Source organism: Ursus arctos, unplaced genomic scaffold (assembly GCF_023065955.2).
Source record: "Ursus arctos isolate Adak ecotype North America unplaced genomic scaffold, UrsArc2.0 scaffold_6, whole genome shotgun sequence".
Lineage (NCBI taxonomy): Eukaryota > Metazoa > Chordata > Mammalia > Carnivora > Ursidae > Ursus > Ursus arctos.
Genome location: NW_026623078.1, coordinates 71,454,764 through 71,478,634, shown reverse-complemented (window position 1 = coordinate 71,478,634; position 23,871 = coordinate 71,454,764). Strand labels below are relative to the sequence as shown.

The following is a 23,871-nucleotide window of genomic DNA, read 5'->3' as shown; positions in this document are numbered from 1 at the left end:
GTGAGGGGATGTGAGCTAGGCCTCTTCCAGAGTAGATAAAGCTAAGAACATACTAAAGTATGGTATAAATTTTGAGAAGATGAGCAGTTCAATTTGAGATTTCTTTAAATTGTGAAACATCAAATGATTTAGTGAAAAACCACACCAGTAGGAATCCTCCCTCCCTTCCTCCAGCCGATGCTCCCTCCCTTTCTCCAGCCGCAGCTCCCTCCCTGCACACGTGGTGCTCTATACTTGTTTCAGCATTTCTCACATTGTCCTGGAATATGTTTATGTCACCCCTTCCCGTCCCACAATAGGCTAGTGTCTGAGTTCTCAGAGGCACATAGCCAGTCTCACTCATGTCGTGCCCATAGCACCATACGCCGTACTCTCAGCGCGTGGCAGGTACTCCGTAAATGTTCAGAGTTTTTAATAAGGAGAAAAGGGTCTTTCTGATTCCTGGAAAGCAGCATGGATAAAAAGCCTGTAATTCAACTTTTACTGTTGAATCTTCTCTTGGAAGAATTTAGATTTTGAGCTGCTCTTTTATACCATCTGAGACAATTAACCAGTGTATGATTTGTTGTTTTTGTTTTTTAAGTAAAAATGCAGTCAGAAAAAAATGTATGAGACAAGTAGAAAATGGTGTGATGGATTAGTAGGCAAGACAGAACTCATGTGCAGTAGACACAGTGGCCGAAAGTACTGTTGAGACCTCCTGGTAAGTAAAGGCAATGCGAAACTGCAGAGTAGTTCCCTGTAGAATCGGCAGCTTTGGGTTTGAATCGTAACTGCCATTCGTGGCTGAATGTCTCTTTGTAAATCTCAATTTCCTCATCGTTAAAATGCAGATAATACCTCCTACCTTTCTTAACATTTGGTAAAGCCCATAGAAGCATCCTTGGCACAAAGTCAGTGCTCCGTAAATTGTGGCTGTGGTGGTATTCTTAGAAATAATTTCATCCTAAAGAAAACACAGTCTATACTTTCTCTTTGGGGTTTTTGAAAAGTATTTTTTCTGAAGAGCAAAAAAACCAAAAAGCATGAAAACGAGGAAGCTGGAGTTTGCTATGGAAGGGGTATCCTCGAAGCCTGCCCTGTATTTTCAGTTTCTGCCCGGTGCTACATTCCCTTTTCTTGTTGAACGTTGAGAGCTTGGTTCACTTGAGTGGGAGGAATTTGCTGTGGGATTTTTCTTGGGGCTTTAAAATGTTAATACTGTGCATGTCTGTTTTGGAAAAAGAAATCCAACATCAGACAAGATTTCAAAATAATCGTTTGGGGATTTAGGGACCCTCAGAGATGAGGCAGGCTGTCCTTGCCATCGGCCGGTCCAGAGCGGGGCTCAGCTCTGTGGACTCAGGTGCGCTGCTGTGAGGCTCTGGGCATTCGGGAGTTGCCGCAATCTGAATTACTAACAGCTACTTCGGAAGCTGACCTTTTCAAGCCCTTGTCCTCAGTTATTGTCGACCCTAAAATTTAAGAAGCAGGAATACAATCAGAAGCAAATCACAGCTTCACTAAAATGAGTATATCTAAGTCAAGTAAACAGTGCTTTTCATATATGAAATTAAAAAGCAGCAGAGAAACCTCTTGATAGGTGCCAGTTTCTGCTGCCCTGTAGCTTATGCTATTTCTAGTTACCATGGTGGGTTTTTTTCTTTAAAGACAATAGGTACTTAATGTCAAGCACTGGTTATCGTCAATTTATGTCATTAGGAACAATTGGCCTTCTTAAGACACCTAGCTAGCTCGAGTGCGCGGACCTTTCTTTTCTCATATGCAGAATTCTGGAGGCACGCTGCTTGAACATCTGTTATTTTCATAATTTGTACTTTTGCCTGCTGTGATAGGCAGGCTTATTTCCAAGGGGATCATTAGATTCTGTAAATCTGTGGCTCGGTTGTGTGGCTTTGTACATAGAATTGTGTGTGAAAGAAATGATCCGTGTAGAGTGGGGAGCGTGACGTGGAGTGTGTGTGCGGTGTGTAGCCAGAAGCCAGATCCACGGTGAAGTTTACGTAATGACTGGAGCACACTTCATTGCTGACATTTGAAATACTTCAGAGGTTATGGAAATAGTGACTTCTTTCAAGATTTCATTTCTATTTCCTACACTGTGAAATTTCAGCAGTTTGTTAACTAAAATTATTTTTGCTTATTCTAGCCCAGCAGAACCTGAAAAGGTGATTTAAAAGCCTAAACACTGGGTGAAAAAAGGCAAAGACCCACCAACATTATGAAAACTATTTAAGAAGTACACTTACGTTTCTAATTTTAAAAGTTAGCATTTTCAAGAGAACAAAGGGGTACTCCAGGAAAAATGGTTGTCTTGTATTTCAAGGAGACAAGATAGAGGAATATATAGCAAAAGAGATTTAAACTAAACACCGAGAAATTGTTCCCTAAATTTAAGGTGCCTAGAAGAGGTAAACTCCTGCAGGAAAATAAGATGCTTACTGTCTGTAACTCCTGGTTTCATTTGAACTACATGACCATGAGTGACAGTGAGTGAGCCCCGCGCTGAGAAGACCCGGAACACCCACCCCGTTATATCTGGCTATTGTCATTATGCTGTGGGACCAGAAAAGGCTTCTTGGAATCTCACAACTTTTAGTCATTTTGACTGGGACCTAGAATTAGAGCACTCAAGTTCTGGGTCCAAGTTTGTCACATTGTGTTGTGATCCTGGATGAAGTCCTACGTCCCCTGACACCAGCTCTTGTCTTATTCTAGGATTATTTTGTGGATCAGATGATACAATGGTATGTGGCAGTTGAAAAACCTTTTTATAAAGTACTCTCCAAACATTCATAGCTGCCATTTTATCATGTAATTTTTATATCTTTGAAAAATAGAGTGTTTCTGTTTTTGTGCTATTTATATTTATTTAATAAATCCTTGCGTTTAGTGGTAGTAATTTCTTGTATAACAGCACATGGAAAACAGTATAAAGCTTTGACCTCTTGCTGGAGTGAATGGACTCCCACTGACGGTGCTCAGCCAGTTCTCGGGGCAAGAGGCTGGTGGTGTGTTCCTCACCTCCAACACATGCTGCAGGGAAGGGGTCCCACAGGTGATGGGAGGGTGTCTGCTTCATGTGCTGGGGTTTGGTGGGAAAGCTAGATGAAAGTAATTATTTGAGGGGCACCTGGGCGGCTCATTCGGTTAAGTGACTGCCTTCAGCTCTGGGATTGAGCCCTACGTCAGGCTCCCTGCTCCTGCTTCTCCCTCTCCTGCTACCTCCCCTGCCCCCAAACCCCCACTCGTGCTCTAGCTGTCTCTCAAATGAAATCTTAAAAAAAATAAGGGAACAGCTTCCATCACTGTAAACTTAAACATTATAGGTCTCTATTTCTAGTGATCAGTAGTAAAGTGCTACCGAATTTACCCAGCAGTTATAATGGAAAGCTAACGAACATTTTTGAAAATAAAATTTGTAATCCCAGAAAATGAAGTATCCTTTTCAGGAAGTTGGCTAAGCCAGATGTGTTTTAAATGTCTGAATTCACTACTTCTGTCCTATAATCTCTGGATAATAAAAGTCCTTTAACTTAAAAAAATATTTAACATAATTATTTTTTTCACACTAAAAATTAACAAAGAAAATTTTTTTGGCGCCATACAGATATTTTGAAAAACAGTTTGAACTGGCAGAACAAACAAAATTACCGATGTTTCTTCACTGTCGGAACTCACATGCTGAATTTTTGGGTGAGTTAAAGCTAAAATCTCAGAATTTAAGAATTTTGCAGAAATCAAGCAAGGTATTTGCCAACAGTTGTTCGTCTTTAATTCACAGACATAATGAAAAGAAACAGAGACCGGTGTGTGGGTGGAGTGGTAAGTAGAAGAGTTGTTTTTACTAGATGATGCCCAGAAGCTTCCTTGTTCCTCAGGTTGGCCTCCGAAGTAATTCGGGTAGCAGCAGTCAATGTTTTTCCCCCTCCTACTGAAGGACATCTATGAGCCAGATGTGATACATAAATCACACTGATTTAGTTAACATTTATTCTGTTCGAAGTACAAGAGTGATAAAGAATTCCATTCACAAGAAAACCCCATGATTTACTCACATTTTAGTAGTGCGGCTGATACTCTTTCTCTGCCTCTTCCATCAGACGTTCTTCACTGTTTTTCAATTGAAATTCTGAGCAGAGTACAAACTAGTTTTAATAAAGTCTTTTAATACTCACTTCAGGTTTACCTTCTTAATTTCTTGTCAACTGTATTCATTTACCGTTAACCACTCTGATTAGAGACCCCTCCTTTCTGTAATTTGCTTCTACTCCAAACACTTCTGTGTGGTCATTTCAGTCAGTTCTCAGAAATATTATCCGCCTTCGCTCAGGCATCCAAACCAGTGTTTTTGAAATCTTTTTTTGGATCAAGGGTTCTTTTGAAAATCTGCCTCAGAAAAATTCTCAGATGCACAAAGTTTCACCTGTAATTTCAGGAGTAGTTTACTAGTCTCTAGCAGAAAAGCTATTATCCAGGTATATAAAATCAGTCCTACTAAGTCCAACCAAGGAAAGAGGAAATGGCACTGAGCACTTACTGTATACCCACACTGCGTTGCTTTGAGAGTGTCTTCTGTATTCCTCGAGCCTGTAGCCTCTGCTTCGTGTCTTACGGACTGCTCGTGATCATGTTTTCTGCGGTGCTGTGCACATTTTATCTAAGGGTTACTGACCCTGCAGCTTATCCTTTAGGAACTGGACTTGGGAGCTGAAGAGGCTTAGGAGGCTCTCATTAATGCCCTTGGGACTGATGTTTCTACCTCTTAGCCCATTTGCTTTATTTCTAAAGAAGAATTTACTTAACAGCAACAAATCCAACCTAAGTGCTTGATTTTTATCAAAAAAAGATTTGCCAAGGGGCGCCTGGCTGGCTCAGTCAGTAGAATGTGTGACTCTTAATCTCGGGGTTGTGAGTTCAAGCCCCACATTAGGTGTAGAGATCACTTAAAAAAAAAAAAAAGATTGCCGAATAAAGTATAACTAATTTTCTGAAATGGTTTATGAAGAGTCTTATTTAAAATTATTTTGATATTAGTGGAGGATATATTTTCTAGTCAGTTGGAAATGCTGAGGGGAAGAATAAACCCTCTGGGCAGCTAACAGTTTTATTCTATTCATAGTGGATTCGAACTCCGGATGCTGTATGATTGTATTTATGACATCACTTGTTAGGTGTGTGTGCTTATTTATTTATAAAAAGATTTATTTATTTGAAAGCACACGCACACACGAGCAGGGGAAGGACAGAGGGAGAGGAGAGAGAGAATCCCAAGCAGACTCCGTGCTGAGCCCCACAAGGGGCTTGATCCCATGACCCATAAGATCACGACCTGAATTGAAACCAAGAGTTGGATGCTTAACCAGCTGAGCCACCCAGGTGCCCCTACTTGTTAGGTGTATTTAAAGAGGTGTTGTTACTTACTGTTTTGATGACACAAATACATCCAAAGTGTGAAAAACTGTGCTTTAATCCCTATATCTTTAAAGGATAACACCGCCATCTCATTCCTTTTGGCCTGCTGAGATGATTATTACTGTCTGTGTAACAATTCACTTTTTTTTAGTGACATTCTCACAATTCTATATAGATCTTAAAACTCATCTCTTAAGTCATCTCTCTTATAGGAAAAAGTATCTCATAACATAAAAACTGAACATTTTAAGATATACTTTATGTGGTTTTATAACATTTTTAACTTCATGCTTTTGCCTGAGAGTGTGGCTCCCTCCACCAGCCCCCTTCCTGGAGGTGCCATGGTAATGCTGGAGCAGAGCCATCAGCCGGCCGCAGACAGAAATTCTAGGCGGCCGTCTCCCCTCTTGCCGCCTATCAGTGGAGATGCTGACCCATTTTAATTGTGAGACTGGATTTGAAAATAAAAACTGTAGGGGCCACTGCATTTGAAACCCTCTGGTCCAAAAAACCCTAATGCATCTATATTTTTGCTTGGAAAGTCTTATTGTTATTTAGGATTTTAAAGAAAGAGTAATTGTTAAGTGAAATTATACCCGTATGTCCTTAGGTGCATTCATTTGATGGTACGAAGGAAGCAGCAGCTGCCTTGATTGACTTGGATCTCTACATAGGATTTAATGGTTGGTAGGTCCTTAAGTTTGTTTTATATTAAATGCCTTTCTCTGTTTTACGGTGAATTGCAGATAAGGATTTAAATGAGTTTATTTATCACATTGATCTTGGCCTGTGAATTCCCATAAGTATGTAAGAAATTAGACTACATTACTCCTGCAAGGTAACACTTGAAAGTTACAGGGCACCTGGCTGGCTCAGCGGGTGGAGCACGCAGCTCTTGATCTTGGGGTGGGGAGTCCAAGCCTTTGGTCATAGAGCTTCTTAAAAACAAACAAACAAACAAAAAAACTTGCAAGTTATAAACTACTAACCCTGTGCCGCAGTTACAGAAAAGAGTTTTGTATTGAGATCGGCAGCTAGCTTTCTCTAGCAACGCCATTTATTCTCAGGTCATTCTATCCCTTTAAAGCATACATGTTCTCAGCATCGTGTGTGCACATACACAAGTGATGTCTGCCCTGGGGGGGACTCCTACGGCATAATCACTTTATATATCTCTACAGGCCAAGAAACTGAGGCTTGCAGATATAAAGTAACTCACAGTGTGAGAACCAGTGTCCTCTGGCTCCACACTCGCTGACCTTCCTGCTGGTACACCCCACCAGTCTTCGTAAACCCAGTACAGTCAGCTCGCCCCGCTGGGTCCCTGGGCTTTCCCTCTCCAGTGTGTCATTCCTTTAAAACTACCATTTGGCTGACTACATTATTTTTTACTAAAATATCTCCTCAGGGAAATAGAACCATGAAATTATTTGCTCTGGAGTTCAGATTTATGTGTCCTAGATGCTTCTATATTATAGTCATTAATAAACCACTATGGAAAGGAATACCTGAATAACGGATTATAAAGTAGTTCTAAAAACTTATAAACACGGTCTCCCCACCACGCTCTCTACCTGTAAGTCAGCTTCTTCAGAGAGGCCCACTTTGCTCTTTATCGTCATATATCTAAGTGTTACGTGCTGTGGTTAGCTCTTCATTCATCCCCCCTCTGTTTCCATTAAGGAGTACGAGCGTCTTCGTTCTTAAATCCAGCACTTTCCTGTCACCTGCATTCTTTCCTCCACGGGCTTGTCAGGTACTTAGGTCAGAATTTTAGGCTGTGTGCATATGTAGTGTTTTCAGTATTAGGTCTGTGTGAAGACTGCTGACTCCGGAACTGTAGGATATACTGCTTTTTTATTTTCCTGGAGCAACTTTCCTCATTTTTATTAACTTGGTTTTCTTCAAAAGTGGAAGCCTTCTCACACTTTCCAACAGCTCTGTAAAATGCCTTTCTCTGTTTTTCCGCATAAGGAAAACTGTCTAGATAATCGGGCTGTCTAGATTACCTGTCCAGTTCCTTACCCTCCCATCTTCTTCATTTTGGAGCAGTGTCTGCTCTGTGACGGACTCTTCCTTTTAGATCCCATGTATTCAGTTTTGTTTTGCTGGAACATGTTTCAGATGAATTAATTTTGCTCTTGAAAGTTTGCCTGGATAGTTAATAAAAGAAAAACAAAAACCCTTCCACTTCATATGTTTCCTGGGCATAAAATTCGAGACTAGAAATAATTTTCATGAGAATTTACAGGGCTCCATTTCTAGGTTTAATGTCAGTAAATCAGTGGCTGTCCTGATTCCCAGTCCATACTCTATGACCTACTACTTTCTCCCAGTGGAATATTTTAGTTCTTTACTTCTAGTATCATCAGACGTCACAAAGGTGTTTCGGTGGGTTCGTCATCGGGAGTTCGTACACTCTCTGCAGGCCCGTTCCAGCTAGAACTCATCTCTGTCAGTCCTGGGAAATTTTTTTTTTTCTGTTTTTTCTTTGGACCTCCCAGGCTCATACTCTGATCTCATTTTTTTCCCCTATAATTTCTATCTCTGTTTTTCCCCCTACTTTCAAAAATATTTTTCAACTTCGTAATAAAACTTCAGCTTCTGGTTGTAATCTCAGAAAGCTCTTCCCTGCCGTTATCTGGTTTGACAGATGCAGATGCATCTTACCATCTCTCTCAAGATACGAATTACAGTTATCTTTTGTTTGCCATATGATGCTTTTATTTCCTCTGAGTTCCTTTTTCTTCTTTTAGTCTCTGTCATGACTTTCTTCAAATGTCAGGCAATTCTTAAGCTGTGTATTTAAAATGTTAAGAAAAATGCTCTTTGGAATCTCTGTGGGGAGACAGCCCAACAGCTGGCAGGGATTCCTAAATGTCAGCTTGTCAGGATCTTTCTGGGTTGCTTCGTTTTCTTCAGAGAGGGCTCCTCTGATCTCTGCTGGGAAAACGGTGGGGATTCTTCAATGTACCTGTGTTCTGGAGCAGAATGAGGTCGGAGGGAGGACCTCACCGAGCAGTCAGCATTCAGTCTCTGTTTTCAGCCCCGTGCTAACCCCCCTTCACTCCTCTGTGCTGCTTGTCCTCTGACTTAGCTTCTCCAGAGACTGTACACGCAACCTCTCCCCCTTTCTCTCTTTCAGGCCAGGGGTGGGGGGCAAAAGTGGTCCTCTCTGTACCAGTTCACTTGAAAGCAATCTGAGACTTCTGTCTTTTCTGTTCCTCACCTTTTACAACAGTCCCTACTCAGTCCCTTGCCTTATCCCAGCCTAAGTACCTAGATCTTTCAGTTCTTAGAACTTCCTTGGGTGAATTGGTTTGCTTGTCTTCAGTATCTCTCTGCAGCCACATGGCACTTAAGTCACTTAGTGCATAGAGATCATTTATCATTTTACCATCTACTTTCTAGTTTGTATTTTGTGACTAGGAGTCAGAAATATCTCCTAGTTTCATCAAAAAATGTGGGAGTTTTTTTCCTTCTTATTTTGAAATGATTTGTAACAGAAGACCATAGGGATGCCTGGTGGCTCAGTCGGTTGAGCGTCTCTTGATTTTGGCTCAAGTCATGATCTCAGGGTCATGGGTTTGGGCCCCACATCAGGCTGCATGCTCCCCCATGGAGTCTGCTTGAGAGCCTCTCTCTCCTTCTGCCCTGCTCACACTCTTCTCTCGAAATAAATTTTTTTTAAAGATTTTATTTATTTATTTGACAGCCAGTGAGACAGGGAACACAAGCAGGGGGAGTGGGAGAGGAAGAAGCAGGCTCCCAGCGGAGCAGGGAGCCCAATGCAGGGCTCAATCCTAGGACTCTGGGATCACGCCCAGAGCCGAAGGCAGATGCTTAATGACTGAGCCACCCAGGTGCCCCTAAATAAATTTTTTGGAAGAGGACAGAAGGCCTTTATTCTACCAACTTGAAATGTACATCTGTCTTAAGAGATTTCTGTATGACCCTGACTTTATAAAGATTTGGCTTTAAGTTTAATGACATGAGATTTTTTTTCCTGTATTAACTCAGAATTAATATGAGTCATTTAATCAGTCAATATTTCTTTTTTTTTTTTTAAGATTTTTATTTATTTATTCGACAGAGACAGAGACAGCCAGCGAGAGAGGGAACACAAGCAGGGGGAGTGGGAGAGGAAGAAGCAGGCTCATAGCGGAGGAGCCTGATGTGGGGCTCGATCCCATAACGCCGGGATCACGCGCTGAGCCGAAGGCAGACACTTAACCGCTGTGCCACCCAGGCGCCCCCCTAATCAGTCAATATTTCTATTCTTATTCTGAAGTTCAATTTATTGTAGTCTTAATCTGAGTCTCTGAGCTATGGTAATTTAATCTACACTACCTGTGACATAGAGTCTGGTTTCTGAGGGTTAAATTATAACATTTTTCTCCAAGAAAATGGGAAAGTTTCAAATTTGACTACAGAATCATGTAGCTGCTCTCCTTTAAATGGAAAACCTTATTAAAGATATAATTGGCTTTGATTTAAAAATATTTCTTCCATAGTATTTCTGTATTTAGTTCAGTTTTTACAAGCATGGAGTATATGTAGAAAACAACCAAGTCAGACATGATTTCTTTTCAAGAGATAAAAAATATGCAACTCATTTGATAACTGGAAGCTTTAAATTTAATACCCATATCAAGGGGCGCCTGGGTGGCTCAGTCGTTAAGCACCTGCCTTTGGCTCAGGGCTTGATCGTGGAGTCCTGGGATTGAGCCCCACGTTAGGCTCTTCCGCTGGGAGCCTGCTTCTTCCTCTCCCACTCCGCCTGCTTGTGTTCCCTCTCTCGCTGGCTGTCTCTATCTCTGTCAAATAAATAAATAAATAAATAAATAAATAAATAAATAAATAAAATCTTTAAGAAAATAATAATATTACCCATATCAAGCATATCGAATTATTTTTGAAAATACTCCTATTGATCAGTTGTTAAGCTGGCTGAGAATAGGAGTTTTGGTTTTTTTCTAGAGAACAGTAATAAAAAGGCTGGTATTTATGGCAAACTGGACACACATTTCCCTTTCACTCCTAAAATCATTCTAAAGTAAAATCCTATGTATTCAAAATGGAAGACGTGTAAGAGCAAAGAAACAAGGCTGGAGTTTCTGAAAGAGACCACTTAGACTACAGGGCCCCAGAGGAGGGGAGAGCAAATTTAGCACACAGAATCGCAGAGAGGACTTTGGGTTTAGAATTAGTGACAAATAGGACCAAATTAGGGTAATTTGAGGCCTTTATAGAGAGAGCTGTCACTCCCTGTATTCATTGCCATGCACAGAGTACAGGTGCCACAAGCATTTCTACCCAAAGGGAAATCTCTTAAGAAAACTGAACAAATTGTGAGAGCCAAGACTTGGAAACTCTAATGTTGATCCTAGAGGAAAGCATTTAGAGGAGCAAAAGCCTCAGTTAGCTCCTTCCCTTCTTACTTGTAAATGAAATTACGGATCAGTATGCCCAGTCCTGGCCCGTCCCACAAGGAGCTTCCAGTAAGACTCCCCACTCAGAGAACTGGCCGTAAATCAGTCCTCTGTTTTCACAAAAGTAGAGGGAACACAACACTGGCAACTCAAGCCTCCTTAAATATAAATTGATAATTAAGGACCACCAGATAAATGAGGTGAACCAACAGAAAGAAAAAGACTGAGATAAACAGAAAAATTAACAACAGAAGAAACAATTTAGGGAAAAGAACTTTAAAAGAGACCTGATATAATAAAGGCTGAGATGTTATATCCATAAAATGTGAACAGAATATTACAGGAAAAAGAACATGAAAAGAGTTCCTTAATGATTAGAAATGAATGTCTGTGTTAAAATAATACCACCATTGGAGAAAGTGAGGGAATCAACACATTCAACAGGAAGATACGTATTTTTCCCCTCTACCAACTACCACTGGGTACTTAAGAGTAGACACAGGAGTTTTTATACAAGTATTCTGGTGAATAAAGGGCTGACAGAATTCTATCGATATTCTGCAGCTCCTAGTAAACTAAGAGGTCTAAGCACTGGGCATCCCTGGCTGCCTCCTATCACAGAAATACAACCAGATACCATGTGCCTCTCTAGATAGATCATACCACCACCTATGAAAGGGTTGCCAAAAAAGGAAGAAAAAAATCCAACCGGAATCTGGTCCAGACTCCAGAGGGTACGCTAGATATCCTGCAAGAAATACAGAAGGCAAACTGTTCTTCATATTGACATGACCAGGGAACGTGGTGGAGTTGGAGGATCCCACCTCCTCCCATGGACACACCAGGCAACTGTATGTAATGCAGCTCATTCAGACAACGATTGATTACGTCAGCAGAACAGCCCTTCCACACTAGAAAAGTCACACTGAGAAGGGTATAGGGAGGGGCAGAGACATGGTAGGGAACCAAATGTCTGGTGTGGCAACTCACAGCCAGGAGAGGTATCACAGGTGTAGAGGTCCTCCCTGAGGAGCAAGGGAAGCAAGCCCCACATCAGGTACCCCCCACTCCCCTGACTGCCCTGGGGGTCTGCACCAGGAAGACAAGCCCCCTCACATTTGGCTTTGATAACCAGCAGGACTTTACTCCAGCAGAGCCAGGGTACTATAAGAAACTGAGACTCTCCTCTTAAAGGGCCAGCATAGAGGCAGCAGTCTGAAAAGCATCTGGGTTATACAGGAAGGAGATTTATTGGTTAATTTTAGGGCATGTGCTGATGGGGCAGGGATCTGTAGAAAATCTCTCCAGGAGTGGGAGTGCTAACAGGTGCCATTTCTTTTGATCTTCTCCAGCCTAGCTGGCCTGATGCTAACAAGAGCCAGTTCTGACACACTCCAACTATCATGGTAGCACAGCTCACCCTGCCCTGGCGTTCCCTCAGACCCACTCCACCCAGCCTTCCAGTTCAGGCAGGTGCCTTTCCAAAGTGGCTCCTGCCCAGCAACACCCAGTGGTCACCTTGTTTGGGGTTGGTGAACCCACAAAGCAACCACTGCCCCCCAACACCTTGTGGGCAGCTCCAGCTACAATCCTATCCCAGCCCCACCCAGCATGCCTGCAGTGACTTGAGGAGGGCTTCTCAGCCAGCTGGGCGTGGGGACAGCCCTGCCCACCAGCATATCCACAGCAGTTGCAACACAACAGGAGGGCATAGGCAGCCCACATGGGACCCCTGGAGTGCTTGGTTCTGGCGACCGTGGGGGATATTATGCTGCTTAGCCCCACAGGACACTTCCTACACAAGGCCACTGCTTACAAGGCCAGCAGATGTAACTGATGTGATACAAAGAAAAAAAAAACAGACAAAATGAAAAGACAGGAGTTTATTCCGAATGAAAGAACAAGACAAAACCTCACAAAAAGAACTGAACAAAACCAGGACAAGCAACCTACCTGATAAAGAGTTCAAAGTAATGGTCATAAAGATGCTCAGTGAACATGAAAGGAGTGGATGAACTCAGAAAAAGAGAAAATATAAAAAAAGAATCAATTAGAGATAATACAATAACTGAAGTGAAAAATAACAGATTAGAGGATACAGCAGAACAGATGCATGTCCTGGAAGACAGGGTAGTGGAAACCATCCAAGCTGAACAGAAAAGGAATTTTTTAAAATGAGGATGGGTTAAGAGACCTCTAGGACAACATCAAGTGTGCTAACATTCGCATTATGGGAGTCCCGGAAGGAGAAGAGAGGGGCAGAAAATCTGAAGAAACAGTTGAAAGCTTTCCTAACCTGGGGGAGGAAACAGATGTCCAGGAAGCACACAGAGCCCCAAACAAGATGAAGCCAATGACGTTCACACCAAGACACATAATAAAAAGGTCAAAAATTAAAGAGTCTTTAAAGCAGGAAGAAAAAGCAACTAATTATATATAAGGGAAACCCCCTAGTGCTATCAGCTGATTTCTTTTAGCTAAAATTTTTAGTGCCAGAAGGGAATGGTGTGAGGATATGTTCCAAGTGCTGAAGGGAAAAAGCCTACAATCAAGAATACTGGCCTGGCAAGGTTATCATTTAGAATTCAAGGAGAGAGAGGGTTTCTCAGACAAAACTTGAGAGTTCATCACCACTAAACCGTCTTTACAAGAAATGTCAAACATACATTTTAAGATAAGAAAAGGCTAACTAGAAGAAAAACATAAACAGAAAAAATTTCTCTGGTAAAAGCAAACATAGTTAAGATAGTAGAGCATTCACTTATAAAACTAGTATGAAGATTAAAGTAAAATCAGTTATCTAATAATTACACAAAATAAGATGTAACATATGACACCATATACATAAAACTTGGAAAGGAGGGAATCATATAGTGCTTTTAGAATGTGTTCAAACTTAAGCAAACATCAACTGAAAACAGACTCCTATAAACATAGGATGTTGTGTATGCACCTCATGGTAACCACAAACCGAAAACCTACAACAGATACACAAAAACTAAAGAGAAAGGAATCCAAGCATAACACGAAAGAAAGCCATCAAGCCACAGGGGAAGAGAACAAGAGAAGAAAGAACTACGAAAGCAACCAGGAAACAATTAACAAAATGGTAATAACCACACACTTATAAATAATTACTTTAAACAATGGAGTAAATACTCCAAAAAGCATGGGGTAACTGAATTAAAAAAAACCAAAAACTTCTATATGCTGCTAATGAGAGACTCATTTCAGACCTAAAGACACACGCAGACTGAAAGTGTGAGGAAAATGATATTCCATGCAAATAGAAGCAGCAACAACAAAAAGCTGCAATGGCAATACTTAAATGATACAGTCTTTGTTTTAAAGTGTAGTGTAACAAGAGACAAGGGCATGGCGTAATGATAAAGGGATCCAACCAGAGGATATAACAATTGTAAATCTCTGCACCCAACATAGCATCTAAATATGTAAAGCAATTCATTAACAATATAAAGGGAGAAACTGATAGTCATCAATTACAGTAGAGGACTTTAACACCTCACTTATATCAATGGATACATCATTCAAACAGAAACTCAATAAGGAAACAGTGGCTTTGAACGACATATTAGACCAGATACACTTAATAGATCTACAGAACACTCCATCCAAAAACAGAATACACATTCAAGTATATGGAACATTCTCCAGGATAGTTCACATGTAAGGCCACAAAACAGGTCTCCATAAACTTAAGAAGACTGAAATCCTATCAAAAATCTTTCCTGACAACAACAGTGTGAAACTAGAAATCAATCACAGAGGGGTGCCTGGCTGGCTCAGTCTGTAGAACAGGCGACTTGATCTCAGGATTGTGACTTCAAGCCCCTCATTGGGTATAGAGATTACTTAAAAAAATAAAATCTTTTTTTAAAAAATCAATTACAGGAAAAACATTGAAAAGAAAACACATGGAGGCTAAACAACATGCTACTGAACAACCCATAGATTGAGGAAGTCAAAAAATTTCTTGAGACAAATGAAAACACAACAGTTCAAAATATTTAGGATGCAGCAAAAGCAGTTCTAAAAGGGAAGTTTGGATCAATACAGGCAGGCCTACCTCAAGAAAACAAAAATCTCAATCTAACCTTACACCTGAAGAAACTAGAAAAAGAACAAATCAACTTGAAAATTAGATAATAGAGATCAGAACAGAAATAAATACAGACTTAAGAAACGAGAAAAAAACCACCAATGAAACTCGAGCTGGTTCTTCAAAAAAATAAGCAAAATAGGTAAACCAATAGCCAGATTTATTTAAAAAAAAAAAACACTCAAAATCAGAAATGCAGGGGGAGAAATAGCCAACACCACAAAATACTATGGATTATAAGTGACTACTATGAAAAATTATACAACAAATTGGACAACCTAGAAGAAATGGGTAAATTCCTAGAAAAATATAATCTTCCAAGAATGAATCAGGAAGAAACAAAATCTGAACAGACTGATCGCTAGTGATGAAATTGAACTGGTGATTTAAAAAAACTCCCAACAAACAAAAGTCTGGAAGCAGATGGCTTTACAGGTGAATCCTGCCAAACATTTAAAGGAGTGTTAATACCTGTTCTTCTCAAAACTGTTCCAACAAATTGAAGAGGAAGGAATGCTTCCAAATTTATTCTATGAAACCAGCAATACCCTGATAACCAAAACCAGACAAAGGCACTACAAAATAGAAAATTACAGGCCACTATCCCTGATAAACATGATAAAGCATTCCTCAACAAAATATCACCAAACTGAATTCAACAATACATTAAAAGGATCATTTACCATGACCAAGTGGGATTTGTTCCAGGCATGCAAGAATGGTTAGGTCTGCCAACTGAACAGCACATTAACAAAATGAAGGATAAAAATCATATGACCATCTCAATAGATGCAGAAAAAGCACTTGACAAAATTCAACATCCACTCTTGATAGAAACTCTCAACAAAGTGGGTATAGAGGGAACATATCTCAATATAATAAAGGCCATATATGACAAACCCACAGCTAACATCATACTTGGTGATGAAAAGCTGAAAGCTTTTCCTCTGACATTAGGAACAAGACAACGATGTCTACTCTAGCCATTTATATTCAACATAGTACTGGAAGTCATAGCCACAGCGATCAGACAAGAAAAAGAAAAGCATCCAGATTGGCAAGGAAGAAGTAAAACTGTCACTATTTGCAGATGACATAGTATTTTTAGAAAAAGCCTTAAAGACTCCACCATAAAACCATTAGAATAAATGAATTCAGTAAAGTTGCAGGAGAGAAGGTTAATATACAAAAATCAGTTGGGTCTCTATAACTAAAATGAGTTAGCAGAAAGAGGAAGTAAGAAAACAATCCCATTGACAAGTGTGTCAAAAAGAAAAAAAAAAATACCCAGGAAAAAATTTAACCTAAGAAGTTAAAAGACCTATACTCTGAAAACTGTAAGACATTCATGAAAGAAATCGAAGATGACACAGATAAATGTAAAGATATACCATGCTCATGGATTGGAAGAATTAATATTATTAAAATGTCCATTCAGCCCAAAGCGATCCACAGATTCAGCGTAATCCCTATCAAAACACCAGTAGTATTTTTCACAGAACTAAAATTCTAAAATGTGCATGGAACCACAGAGAGCCAAAGTAATCTTGAAAAAGAACAAAGCTGCAGTTAATCACAATCCCAGATTTCAAACTATACAACAAAGCTGTAGTAATCAAAACTATGTGGTACTGGCACAAGTATTTATGCAATCAAGTTTTTCAGTTTTAGAAGTTCAATTAAGCCTAACTACTTAAAAATGGGATGTCAGAGTATGTGGTAACTAAGGAGGTTGTAATTATAAATATTTTATTGAAGAAGTAGTCTTAACAAAGTATCTCACCTTGGGGTTTCAAAAACTTCAGAATTTTTTTTATACAGTGTCATCTTTATAATGGCTTAATCCTACAATACTTTTCAAATAAAGTACACCCAGTGAGGAACCTACTTAAAAAATAAAAATAAATGAGCAAACAAAAAACAATTAACTCAAATATGGAGAATAAACTGATGGCTGTTTTAAGGGTATTAAGGGGTACAAACTCCAGTTACAAATTAGTCATGTGGATGCAAAGTACAAGATTAAGAACATGGTAATGTTGTAGTAAGTTTGTATGGTGACAGATGGTTACACTTGTTGGCATTTGGTGATATAAACGAATGTCAGATCGCTGTGGTTTACACTGTAACGAATATAATACTGTATGTCCACTATACTCCTATTAAAACAAACATACGTTAGGAACCTACTAAACTGTGTGGTTCTGGCCAAAAACACACCTAGAACAGTGGAACAGGATACAGAGCCCAGACCCAAATCCAGATGAACACAGACGAAATCGAGACTGGGAAACTTCAGGGCAAACAACTGGGTTTCTTCAACAAATTTTAATGGAAGAAAGAGAGTCAGGAAAACTTAACAGGTGCAGATATTTAGAACACTGACCAACTGCAATGTGTGGCCCTCATCTGGGTCCTGAGTTGGACAAACAAGACGAATGTAAGACATTCAGACAGTCTGAATACCGGATATATTATGATAAAAAACAAAAAACAAAAACTTCATGCTTAGAGATACATGCTGAAATATTTTCTGAAATAAATGCTAGAATGTTGAAACTACACATTTTGAATTTCCTTCAAGATAATACAGGAGAGGTTTGGGATGAGTGGATGGGATAGTACTGGCCAGGAGTTGATAATAGATCGGGGCCAGGTAATGAATACATGGGGATTCTGTATTCTAGTTTTACATATATTTTAATCTCTCCATAATAAAAAAATATATGCTAAAATTAAAAATACAGGACAGTATTAATCATCGTCACGTTATATAGCAAACCATCCTAAAACTCATTGGCATAGTACAGTAAACATTTTCTTCATATTCCTGGGTTAGCTGAGGGTTGACTGATTGAGAGAGGCAGATCTCTCTGCCACAGGCACGTGCTGAATTCAGATCTGAGCTGTGTTTTCATTCTGGGTGCCCACCCTGAAGAGGCATAATGGCTATTTAGTGCATGCTACTTTGAGATGACAAAAGTGCCATCAAAATCAAAAAAGTGCATTTTCAAGTCTCTGGCCATGTCATCTGGTCAAAGCAAGTCTTGAGGCCATGGCCAGATTCAAGCTTCTTCCTACTAAGAAACCATGGCAGGGTGCAGATACATTTCTATTAAAGGAAAGTGAAGAAGTGGGACCAATAATTCCAGTCTGTCTCAGGGTCTGAAAATGAAAGTTAAGGAAATGAAAGTTAATTTCCCAGAAAAGGAGAAAACAGGGCCTTAGCAGACCAATTCAGGAGCTGTAAAACTGACCAATGCAAGTCCCAGAAAGAGAGGAGAGAGAAAACAAAAGGGGAGAATTCCTTTTTCCCGTAATTTTTCCCAGAGTTGGGGGGAGGGGTCTAAATTGGAAGGGTTCTAACTCCCCTAAATGAATGAAAAAAGGCTCTTGCCCAGACACATTAAGTTTCAGAATGTCAAGAGTAATGGAAGATCATGTTTCCAGGTGTGGGGAAAAGGACATCTAATTAGGTTTTCATTCATTGTTAAATACTCCTAGTCCTATGATTGTGATTTTCCTCCTTTGTGAAGATTGTGTTGCTGATTAGTGAAACATTAACTTTGATTCCTTCCTAGCAGTATTTGGCCTGTAACAGAACTGGCCATACCTTCAAACTCAGCATTTTGAGCCTAAGTTAGGCAAATTACCGAAAGAAGCAAACAAATTCTTTAAAAAGTTGTTTTACACAGATTCAGAAAGTTATTGGTCAGCAGATAAACACAAAAAATTGCATCCTGTTAAAGGCTGAGTGTGGCTGGAATAGATCTTAATCTAGATTCTGTAAGGTCAGAAATGATATATTGCCATTGTAGCCAACCAAAGTTTTGTTTGGGGACTTGAGAGGTCTTGTAATCTGTTTTAGATAAGTTTGTAATATGAAAAAAAGTTGATTAAATATATCTATAAATTTTTTTAAGCTCACTGAAAACTGAGGCTAATTTGGAAGTTCTGAAGTCAATACCTAGTGAAAAACTAATGATTGAAACTGGTAAGTTTATGCTTTTAGAATTTTCATATTACACCATATCAAAAAAGAGCTGGACAAAAAAATATCTTAGAACAGCTCACTCACAGCTTCAACAGCTGTACTTTTCAGAAAATCTTTGGGGTTTTTTATCAATTGATAGAAAGTATTTATGCAATCAAGTTATTCAATTTTAGAAGTTTGATTAAGCCTAATAAGCACTTTAAAAAGGAATATTAGAATATGTAACTAAGGAGGTTGTAATTATAAATATTTTATTAAACAAGTAGTCTTAATGAAGTATCTCACTTGGGGTTTCAAAAACTTAATTTTTTTATAGTGTTGTCTTTGTAATGGCTTAATTCAATTTAAAATAAAGTACAAGAATTTAAATCAAACTGGTTTAGTCAGGATATTTTAGAAGTTAATCTGTTGCCTCTTAAGGTTAGAAGCTAAACATTTTACCTAACCCTGAACTCAAGGCTTTACCTACACATATGGGCTTTTTCAGTAAAGTCAAGACTAAGCCATCCTGAAGAAATCAGGTTTATTTCCTTGGAGAGTCATGAAAATGAAATGATTTTATTAGAAGTACAATGCTTGTAAAATATGTGAATTTTTATAATTCTTTATTAAAGAAAGAGGTAAGTGAATAATCCCAGTATTTTTTTTAAAAGCTTTTATTTAGTTGAGAGAGAGAACACAAGCAGGGAGGAGGGTCGGGGAGATGGAGAAGCAGACCCCCCTGCTTGAGCAGGGAGCCTGATGTGGGGCTGGATCCCAAGACCCCAGGATCGTGACCTGGGCCGAAGGCAGATGCTTAACCAACTGAGCCACTCAAGTGCCCAATCCCAGTGTTTAAAGCCACTGTTTCACATTCTGTAGAGGCAAATAGAGGCTTGACTTGAATGTTTTCAGGTTACAGTTTGTACTTCTTTTAGCTTTCTTTTTTAAAAGTATGCCATACACCAACAGTAATGTTAGCAGAAAAAAATACAATGAAAATGATTCTTAGAAAGCATTTTTAAAAATTTTTAAAAAGGCATTTAAAATTGTGTACAGTTCAGCATTTAATCTTGTGCTTAGAATTGTGCTGTTGCTTTTTACCATTTTTAAAGCTGAATCATGACTTACATTTTAGAAGTTATATATCTGTTTGATAATGTTCATGAAGAAAACAATGATTTTAAAGATAAACCTTGTAAGAGACTTCTTTCTTTGCTTAACTCTAGACGCACCTTGGTGTGGAGTGAAAAGTACACATGCTGGATCAAAATATATAAAAACTTCATTTCCTACCAAAAAGAAGTGGGAAAATGGGCACTGCATAAAAGACAGGAATGAACCCTGCCATATAATGTAAGTATTTTGTTTTCATGGTCTTCAGAACATTAAAGTCAACCACCAAATGCCATTTCAAAATGAACTCAAGGGACCGAATTAAAGTTGGGTGACATCCCAATGTTCAGATCAAAAGCCGCCATTTTAATGCGGTGATGTGGAAGGCTCGGCACCTGAACTGCTCTGTCTGGGCTCCTCTTTTCCCATCATCTCAACCTCTCGACTCATTAAAAGTGGTTTTATTACAGGAGTGAAAACTTCATGTGATTTGGTCATTTGTCATTTTGTAGGAAAGGGAAAAAAAAAGATTCTCATGCAGCTTCCTTGCTCATGGTTATAAAAATGCACTCTTAGCAGGAGACCTTTTTGTGTATTTTAAATCATTTGACAACCTGAAAAACCTAAATAGTAATACATTTCTTCAAGCCTCTGAACAAAAAGGTCAAGTTATAGAAAGGATTTCCTTTTTCTAACCCAAAAGTTGGGGGGTGGGGGCAAGCAGTAATTCAACATCAGTTTTTGAGTATAGTATAGAGCATATGAACAGAGGGGCTGTTTACCATCCAGCTGTTCAGGAGCTATAGCGTTTATAACTTCCAGGGTAAGTTTGTATCATGTTGATGGGCACATCATCCGGCTTTTGTCTGCATAAGCAGATAATTTATATCTAGGTTATATCAGTCTAGTATGGTTTACCAGTTCAGGCAATTGAACTGTTACTTTTAGGTTGTAATAATTCCTTCCATATGCATTTTTTTTAGTAGTTTTTAACAGAAAAGAGTATTAGGTAAGCCGATCTAAAAATTCAGCAGGCAGAGAACTGAAGATTTATTCTACAAAAATAATACTGGAAAGATTTTCCTTCATTAACATGCTGGTGTTGGCAAGGATTTTTAAAAATGAATGTTTTCAAACCCATAGGCTGAGGAATATATTTAAATTCTGATCAGTAAAGAATCACCTGTAACTTTTATGAACTGTAAGTAGTTGCACATTCAGTCAGAAGACAATTATTACAGAATCATTCTTTAGAGATATTTAATAGGACACTAAAGACAAGAAACTGGTCTCTTTCTAGTAGCCAGCTTCGGGGGAAGTATTTGCCAGCAGTTATCCAAGTCAGGTTTCTATACTGCCTTAACGTTAAGTACAGTATAGCCGTTGACTTTAGTGACACATTTGCAAAACAGAACTGTAAGGTCTTCCAAATGCAGACTGTTAGGAACCAAGAAAGCTGGAGTCTCATCTGCAGTCATGAGTACCGGCTGCGGGGCTTGGGAAAGCCGGCATTTACAAACTGAAGATTTTTTTTTTTTAAAGATCTTATTTATTTATTCTACAGAGATAGAGATAGCCAGTGAGAGAGGGAACACAAGCAGGGGGAGTGGGAGAGGAAGAAGCAGGCTCATAGCAGAGGAGCCTGATGTGGGGCTCGATCCCATAACGCCAGGACCACGCCCTGAGCCGAAGGCAGACGCTTAACCGCTGTGCCACCCAGGCGCCCCAACAAACTGTAGATTTTTAAACCACATTGTAAAAACACACGTCTCTAGTCTAATGCTAATTACTAATGAACTCCTACTTACAAAGTCATTTTTATCAAATCCATCTATTAACAGTTTTATGTTTTAATGATTTTTATAGAGATCTTTCCTCCCTTTTAGATTTTAAATTCCTTGAAACCCACTTTGAAGCTCCTGCATGTCAGCAAAGGTTCAAGTTACTGAGGCTACCTAGAAGAATCAGGACAGTCCCTGCCCTGCATCCATCCACCAGATGACTAGATACATTTTGCCAGGCATTTTGGATAAGACACTGAAGGAATCAGACAGGGATCCTTGCCCTCCTGGCGCAAATAAGCAGAAAGTATAATCCAAGACGTTAGTGCTGTTACAGAGGTATAAATATATGACGAGGACCCTAGGACGTGGCACCTGCCTGCCTTGAGGAGAAACAGCTTAACTAAGGTGACACTTCAGCTGCTCGTGGGGTACAGCTGGGCGTTGTGCCAGACCAAGACAGACACCTCGAGCAAAGGCAGACCGCAGAAGGGCTTGGCTGCTCTGTGGGAAACAATGAGTTTAGTGTGGCAAAAAGTAGGATGCACGGGTAAGTGATGAGTCTGGGAAGGTGGTGAGGCCAGACTGGTGAGGGCTCTCCTATGCCAGCCTCAGTAGTTCAGATTGCATCAGGACCCAAAGGATTTTAAGCAGGAAAGGGGAAGTTCTTGTTTTGTTTTTTTTTGTAAAGCTGTAACATTATCAGCATAGAGAAAGAACTAAAAGGGAGATGGGTGCCAGGAATCATACTGATTTCACACAATACTATGGAGGTAAGTTCCAACTGAGTAGTTAAGAGGAAAATTCTGTAGTTTACTAAGAAAATTGGGTCAATTTAAATGTTAATATATTTGCTTTTAGCACATTTTAATTTAGATAAAAATTTAGTCTATATTAAGCACGGTTGTTCCATTATGATTATATAAAACTTCCAGTTAATCTCTAAATCCTTTAGGTGTTCATATTTAAGAAACCCATACCAGGGACAAAAATATTAACGAATATTTAAATGTTTAATTTGGATTTTAGAACTTTCTAATTCATGTACAAAAACATCTATATATAGTATTGCTAGAGAACAGTACTACTGATTATTATCCTAGGCACAGAAACTGAAAGATTTGACACTTGGGCTAGTCTTGGTCTTGCAGGGAAAAAGGACAGGAGAAAAAGCATCTCTCCAACCCCCACCCCGATAACCATACGTTGTTCCAAGTAAATAACTTCTAACTTCCTTTGCTGTCATTGTGCTGGTCATGACGTGGCAATTTCTTGCTGCTTCTGGGACTAATTCTCTTAGCAGTGGCTTTCAAATTTTGCTATACCCACAATACCACATACCTTGTGACTCAGCACACATGTACAGATATAAAACCCAAACAGAAATGAAACAGTACTTCCCTAAGTGCAATGTACTTTTCCTTTTCTTACAATTTTCTGAAAGCTCATCATGAGCCGCTAATGAATGCATAATGACCCACAGTTTAAAAGAACTCTTCATTTTCACTGGGTTAGTTCCATTAGTTGTGGTTGACATAATGTGGGCTGATTTTCAAATGTATTTGAATCTGGACCTTGGCTCTAGTTACATGCAAGACAGCCCCAGAAATTTGTCTCAAATCACTCATTTTACATATCATAACAGTTAAACTTTTCTGTTGATAGTGCTAAAAACCTTATACCTGTTAAGCTGCTTATGTGAAAAGTGCTAGTACAATGGTTTCCTTTATGTGGAAACGAATACCTTTAAAACTGAGCATGTACTTGGAAATTTAACCATCCATTTTGTTTTGTTTTGTTTTCTTTTAGTCAAATACTGGAGATAATGTCAGCCGTAAGAGAGCAGGATCCATTGGAATTAGCCAATACACTATATAACAACACCATTAAAATATTTTTTTCCTGACATGTAATTGGTATGTTCTTTCCATTTCCCATCATGTATGTAAAATTTCATGGTAAAACTTACTGAAAGATTGAATAAAGGAATTCTCTGGAAGTCGTCTAAAAAGGTATTCCATATTACTACATACC

The 23,871-nt window shown here is 39.2% G+C and overlaps 1 protein-coding gene across 7 annotated transcripts in view; it reads left to right on the top strand.

The window, feature by feature from the left end:
• TATDN1 (TatD DNase domain containing 1) overlaps positions 1-23,848 on the top strand; it is a 43,373-nt gene extending 19,525 nt beyond the window's left edge. For 4 of the 7 annotated variants that reach the window (XM_026495444.4, XM_057307821.1, XM_057307823.1 and 1 more), the window contains 6 exons: positions 3,611-3,696; positions 3,785-3,825; positions 6,026-6,102; positions 18,891-18,961; positions 20,170-20,296; positions 23,647-23,848. In XM_026495444.4, the coding sequence (XP_026351229.3) occupies positions 3,611-3,696; positions 3,785-3,825; positions 6,026-6,102; positions 18,891-18,961; positions 20,170-20,296; positions 23,647-23,743 (499 nt within the window). In that variant the 3' untranslated portion in view covers positions 23,744-23,848. Of the gene's footprint in view, positions 1-635; positions 704-3,610; positions 3,697-3,784; positions 3,826-6,025; positions 6,103-6,596; positions 6,713-18,890; positions 18,962-20,169; positions 20,297-23,646 lie in introns of those variants that run through there. The other 3 variants (XM_044382600.3, XM_048212529.2, XM_057307820.1) reach the window with 3 other exon arrangements.
• The last annotated feature ends 23 nt before the right edge of the window (positions 23,849-23,871 follow it).